General features: G+C 42.4%; 2 protein-coding genes across 4 annotated transcripts in view; both read right to left on the bottom strand.

The window, feature by feature from the left end:
- Positions 1 to 3,721, bottom strand: part of nt5c2l1 (5'-nucleotidase, cytosolic II, like 1) — a 7,544-nt gene extending 3,823 nt beyond the window's left edge. Inside the window, exons 1-7 of one of the 2 annotated variants that reach the window (XM_019872051.1) lie at positions 3,538 to 3,721; positions 2,365 to 2,438; positions 1,474 to 1,591; positions 1,279 to 1,374; positions 1,115 to 1,206; positions 258 to 315; positions 55 to 148 (exon numbers count right to left, since the gene is read on the bottom strand). In XM_019872051.1, coding sequence (XP_019727610.1) covers positions 55 to 148; positions 258 to 315; positions 1,115 to 1,206; positions 1,279 to 1,374; positions 1,474 to 1,591; positions 2,365 to 2,438; positions 3,538 to 3,596 — 591 coding nt within the window. In that variant the 5' untranslated portion in view covers positions 3,597 to 3,721. The remainder of the gene's footprint in view (positions 1 to 54; positions 149 to 257; positions 316 to 1,114; positions 1,207 to 1,278; positions 1,375 to 1,473; positions 1,592 to 2,364; positions 2,439 to 3,537) is intronic. The other variant, XM_019872050.1, reaches the window with a different exon arrangement.
- Positions 3,722 to 4,155: 434 nt separating this feature from the next.
- LOC109517056 (solute carrier family 2, facilitated glucose transporter member 9-like) lies at positions 4,156 to 6,026 on the bottom strand. 2 transcript variants are annotated; one of them, XM_019871958.1, is made up of 5 exons: positions 5,895 to 6,026; positions 5,303 to 5,404; positions 5,137 to 5,212; positions 4,592 to 4,719; positions 4,159 to 4,513 (listed from the first exon to the last, which is right to left on the bottom strand). In XM_019871958.1, the coding sequence occupies exons 1-5, from the start codon at positions 5,922 to 5,924 to the stop codon at positions 4,298 to 4,300; spliced, it is 552 nt and encodes a 183-aa protein (XP_019727517.1). In that variant the 5' UTR covers positions 5,925 to 6,026; the 3' UTR covers positions 4,159 to 4,297. The 2 variants fall into 2 exon arrangements, with proteins under 2 accessions (XP_019727516.1, XP_019727517.1); XM_019871957.1 differs by lacking the exon at positions 5,895 to 6,026 and having other exon boundaries at positions 4,156 to 4,513; positions 5,303 to 5,556.
- Positions 6,027 to 6,067: the final 41 nt, after the last annotated feature.

Raw genomic sequence — 6,067 nt, 5'->3', positions numbered from 1 at the left:
CAGGGGGAACCCCCCCCCCCCCCCGCCCCCATGTTCATGTTGTGTAAAGGTTACCGTGTCATGAATGAAATCCATTGCGTCTCGAACATCCTGGAACATGCTTCTGTATGACATGAACAGGTCGCCGTGGTGGTAACCTTTTAGCACGCTGGGGGAGGGAGGATGGGGTGGGGGTTGAAATTTTGTTATCTTTCATCTGCTTTGCAATAGAGGGGCGGCCGAGCGAGGAGGTTGCTGAAAAAAAAGCGCATGCTCACAGTTTGTATCTGGTACATTTGGCGAAGAAGTCCACAAGGCAAGAGTAGAGATATGTCTCTGCCAAAAAGTAGAAAAAGCAGTTTAGTGAGGGGCAGGTGTTTATTTGTCCCAAACACATTTTTGGAGTAATAGCAAACAATACTATGTACAGATTTGCATCAGGCAGACGGGGGCGGCCAAGTCGTATAGTTCCCTGGAACATACACATGGACACACATATACACACACACACACACAAGATTGTGGAGCAATCATATGTGAGTCAACTGAAATGGTAATTAAGTCCTCACCTTATGCAAGATTACACCGGTCAACAAATCTTTAATTTTTTTTTTGTTTTTTAATCTGAGATGCAAGTAAACTTTTGTCGATACATTTTTTTTGGGCGCTGATTCCGAATATTCCTTTGTTTTTATATACTAACCATCACAGAATATTGAACTAATTTCATGCCAAAACGTAAAAAATTACGTTTTTAGTGTTTTTTGTGAAAAAAAAAATGCAATAAACGGCTTCGCACAGCTCCTCAATAAGTATCAAGGCTTTAGGAATCATTTCAGTATGACAAATCACCAGTAGATGGCAGGAGTGTCCAGATCTTGGCCCACACACCATATGAGTGTTCGTGTGTGTGTGTGTGTGTGTGTGTGTGTGTGTGTGTGTGTGTGTGTGTGTGTGTGTGTGTGTGTTCAGTACAGCAATCCCACCTGCGTGGCGAGGTGGCGTGCGAAAGCAGTGTGGTGGTGAGAACACGGATAACGTTCATGCGAAGTTTAAAACGTTTGAGAAAAGTTTCAAAAGTTTGAGAACGATTGGTGGAGAAAAAAAAAAATGAAAAGAGCGATTAATGTGAAACCTGAAAGGTTGAAGAGGGTGTTGAGAATGTAGAAACGGTCCGTGTCGTCTCTCTGGATGAACTTGTTGGGGTAATAGCGGTGAATCTCTTCGCTTTGAGGCGCACAAACAAAAAGAAGGATGGCTCATTGTCGGGAAATCCATTGCCGTTTGTTTTCACGTTACCCTTTGAGGAAGCAAAAGCCGTGACTGCACACGAGAATGTTCCCGTTGGAGTCCACCTTCAGCAGGTTGCCGTATGTGGTGTCGATCACCAAGCCCCTGAAGGGAAGGCGGGCGACATGATTGGCCGTGATAGAAGAAGTGATTTAAAGCTGGCCAATCACGACTGAAGCATGTTGTTTGCGTGACCAAACGCACCTTGTGGGGAAGCTCGGGTCATACGTGTACCGCAGAATCTCATGAGGGTAGCCGACAGACACCATTCTGTCCCTTATCAGCTCAAAGCCCAGGCTCTCATAGTCCGGAGACTTGTACACTACGATCACATGGCGCAAGGAGAGCAGCATGACAATTTAATCTCAACACGCTTTCATTTTGCAAACAAAGGTATGAAAAGTTTTACAGAGAGCAAAAGAAAGTGTAGGAAATACAAATTGTTATTATTATACTTCTAGCGCCATAAACAAAACATTTTGTCGTGTGTTTTTTGTCAAGACGAATAGTTTCTGTATCGTGACAATCCAATGGATATTGTGCTGCGTCTTCTGGTATGCCACCAGGGGGCAGTATATTACATACAGAGATACCACTCGCTTATTTTATGTTTATTTTTAGTGTTCATTTTTCACAGAGGATATAGAATATATGCCTGTGATGATTTATTGTCTTATCGTGACAACAATTCTAGTTTCTTTCGCGATTCTATGAGGCATTTCTCGTTGTGGGCGTTAAGCATCGCCCAACAAAGTTAAATGTGGGTTTGTAAAAAAGACATGTCATTCTCTTTGTCTTTTAGAGTAAACTTAAGCTGGGTGTGGCAATAAACTTGAAGCAAGCACTTAGTCTTTTAAAAAAAAAAAAAAAAAAAAAAAGTTCTGAAGATGGATCTGCCCCCCCCAAAAAAGCCTATCGGAGCCTTGCATTGTGAGGGACAAATAAATCGCGTTCGTCATAATTTGACGTAGGGCTCACCAGTAAATCTTGTTGATTGTGCTAATACTGATAAGTGTGATGATTTAGGTCATTATCATGGTAAATTCGAAACCCTTTTAATCTCGGGAGGTCTTTTGGAGGCATTGCCGTACTTACTTGCCAGTGTGTAGTCCATGTCGAAGCCATAACATTTGATACCCTCCAGCGTCAAGCTTCTGTTGACAAAAATCCTGTGACGACGGAACACAAGGACAGTCGTCATGACCGCACAGCGATCACCACTCAACGTGACTCTTTGAGATTTGCTGAGACGAATTGTCACGAGGATCCTTTAGGAAAGCATATGCTACGTTCACGATACTTGCGTGCGGATGCCTTCTTGCTCAGCCCGGAGGACTTTCAATTCATTCAATTTCTTCTCTTGTGATTTCAGTGTACGATTTCATTGTGCAGCAGTGTCAAACTCATTTTTGTCGCGGGCCATATTTTAGTTAACGTTTCCCTTGGAGGGCTGTTATGACTGAAACCACATAAAGAAGTCAAGAATAACGGTTTACTCCACTTTTGTTTAAGTTACTGTCATGACGGGTTTGGTTACAAGAAAATGCTTATATGTAGAGAATTTTGACGATGAGAATTTTTAATGTTGGTGTAGATTTTAGCTAGCATCATGGGAGTTGTCGTGTTTGATTTGCTTTTTGCGGGCCGCATAAAATGAGGTGGCGGGCCGGATATGGCCCCCGGGCCTTGAGTTTGACACCTATGACGTAGTATTTCAAGTTTTATTTTTTGTAATAGTCCGTTTGCCTTTTTCCTGTCTTTTCGATGCAGTCCTAGTCTTCCCTTGTGATGTTCTTGATGCTGCTCGCATAAAATTAAACTTTTAAAACCCATTTTTAAAATATAATCAGAGTAAAATGGATGATGGGGTGATTGTCAAAAGATAGAATCATAATTTTTGAGAATAACATTGCCATATTGCAAGCAACACACGGAAGAGGTTGTTTTTTTTTTCCCCCCACAAGGCCTTTTACCTTTTTTTTTTTCTCAATGTTTATAAAAATTTGACTGGTTTATAAGCCAGTAAGAATCTGCAGTTGTAATTCTGTACCGACAGACTGCCTGCAGTCATTGGCGATAAGCACGCTAACAAATAAAACAAAACAAATAACCCAGGACGAGCAAGTTGGAACATGCAGTTGATAACGGAAGCGAGAAAGCAAGACGTCATTTGAATATTCACGTTCTGGTCCGTCTGAGTCAAGAATCCCTACCCCCCCCCCCCCCCAAAAAATTTGTATTTGAACTATGACATCATGATAAACTCACTTTTGTGCGTTGTTTCTGGTCCCCTTGGAGTCGTCGCAAAAACAGCTTTCCGTGTCCATGGTGTCCACAACCGCCGACAAGAGTAATTGTTGATGAAGGAGGCAACTTCTCTCGGGGTTGACCTCGCTCAGCCCACATTTAAATTGACCGACTGAGGTACGTCGCAGAATGCCGCCACTCCCCCCACCCCCCCTCCTTTTTTTTTGTTTACTGCAACACATTAGCGGGTTGAGAGCGATGCGGCCGTCCAGATTGTCGAGCCGATTGCGTTATCAGACGCGCACAAGCACTTGCGTGATGGGCGCTGCACCCCAAAGTGAGTTTCCAAATTGGAGTCCTGCACCGCAGAACCAAATTTAAATACACTGCTGTAGGTTGTGTCCGTGTAAAGGCTCGTAAATACTAACTTTGAAATTAAAACTTAAAATTTAAAAAAAAAAAAAAAAGAGTCAAAAGGTAATTTAGTGAACGACGTCCTCTAAATTGTTTATATTCTGTTTTTGCTATAATTGAGTTTTAAGCTTGAAATCCAAAGTGTTTTTGACAAAAAGATGACCCCCCCCCTCAAAAAAAAGCAGTATGTATGTGACTTTCAAACATCTAGTATTCATAATAGCGCAAAAAAACTCTGTCACATGTTATGATGTCATTCTCATCACGAGATGAAAAAAACAAACTCATGTAAGAAAGAATACCGTATTTTAATCTCCCTTGTTTCAACATTGTCTTTGAGATTTTTTGCGATCTTCACCAGTTCAAGCTAAAATTTGGTCTGGTAAGTTGTACGGACGTCGGGTGGCTGCTTATCCCTCTTTTTCCCTTTCCACCTTCCAGACTTGCTGTGCATCTGGTCAAAGTCGACGGCGATCTCCAGAGCGGTTTTATTCTTCGTCTCCGGCACGTTGAAGTACACGTACAGTCCGGACATCAAGCACACCAACAGGAATATGACAAAGCTGAAGGAATCGAGGTTCTCCTGGAATGGAAGCGCTTGCGTTGTGGGTGTGTTTGTGATCCCAGTGGGAACTTTGCGCACGTACACGAAGAAGCTCACCACTAAGATGGGGAAGACCATCCCCACGATGAACATTCCAATCCAGTTGATGGTGCAGGCGACGGTGTATGCGCTCGCTTTGAACGCCTGAGTGAAAATAACACCTGGAAGAGGAGCTACCACTCCGCCTGTGAGGCAAGAACACGTGAGCACGAATCATTCAGGCAGGAAATAAGCACAACGGGGTAGCAACAAGATTTTTGCAGGACCATTCACAAACATGGATGACATTTAACGGTTAAAAAAAAAAAAAACTCAACTCCCTTCGACTTCATTCCTTGGAACTAAAATGGCACAAAATGGGGGCAAAGCACTCTTTTTGTCTAAAAGAGAGCCCTCAACTCTCTTTTAGTTTCATGGGACTAAAATTCAACAAGATGGCAGCCAAGTAATGCTCGGGTCGAAACGAAACTCCTAATTTGACCAAAAATGACCTGACATTTAACATACGATCACCAAATAATTTATTGGTACACCTTCCCAGTTTATTATTCTTCTTTTGTCACTTTTTTTTTTTTTTGTTCTTATCGAAGCGTAAAACTTACCTGGCCCAATGGAAAAACTGAAGAGGAAAATGAAAATGAGGACCATGCTGCAGTACGATGTCCAGGGGATGTGATGCTAGGTGAGAAACAAAGACGCAAGTGTCACTTTTAAATCTTGGGTGTGAACGGCTTAAGATGCCGAAATCCGGTTGGTGGTATGGCTCACCTGCAGATAGAGCGTGATGGTGAGGAGGATGAGCGTAAGAGTCATGGCCATATATCCTGTGAAGAGGAGCACTTTCTTTCCTGTTCTCTCAATGATCACGAACTGGAGCGTCAACGGTGGAGCAAGGCACAGAGCAAAGTGGACGCATACAGAGTTGAAGTGGAAAGATGATGACATGAAGAGAAACTACCACAAGGTGGGGCTAGAACGACACTTGCGCCTCGCTGTTCCAATTTGTTGTGAGTTTTGGAGTTTTTTTGTTTTTTTGAAGGAGTTGTAATCTGTTGGAGTGTGGATTTGGATTTTTTTTTTTTTTGAAGAAAATAAAAATACACCAACCGGGCTGAGCTCGTTGTAGAGTAACATGAGCAGAGCTCCCGCTAATCACGGAAACTAAATTCATTATCATTCAATTCAAGATATCTTTATTGATACAACGCTTTCACAACAGCCGCAGCTGGAACAAAGAAAAATAATCCTGACATTTAACCGACATTGTGGTACTTTCCTCCTGCATTGCTTTCATCCAAAAATGTCATTAAATGAGCACGACGATACGCGGAAGATTAGTGACCGACCAGGTGGCACTTACACACACGAGCGAGGACAACATTTCACACATCCCCGTTCCCAAAGTGGCGTATCGGAGCTGGTCTTCGTGAATGCCGGCTGCACGAAACACTTCTTGAGAATAGAAGTACACCTGCGGTGAATCGTAACAATATATGTTTATTGATTTTATATATATATATATATATATATATA

This window comes from Hippocampus comes, unplaced genomic scaffold (genome assembly GCF_001891065.2).
Source record: "Hippocampus comes isolate QL1 unplaced genomic scaffold, H_comes_QL1_v1.1 scaffold199, whole genome shotgun sequence".
NCBI lineage: Eukaryota > Metazoa > Chordata > Actinopteri > Syngnathiformes > Syngnathidae > Hippocampus > Hippocampus comes.
Note: the sequence above shows the minus strand (reverse complement) of the source record. Positions and strands in the feature narration are given on the sequence as shown.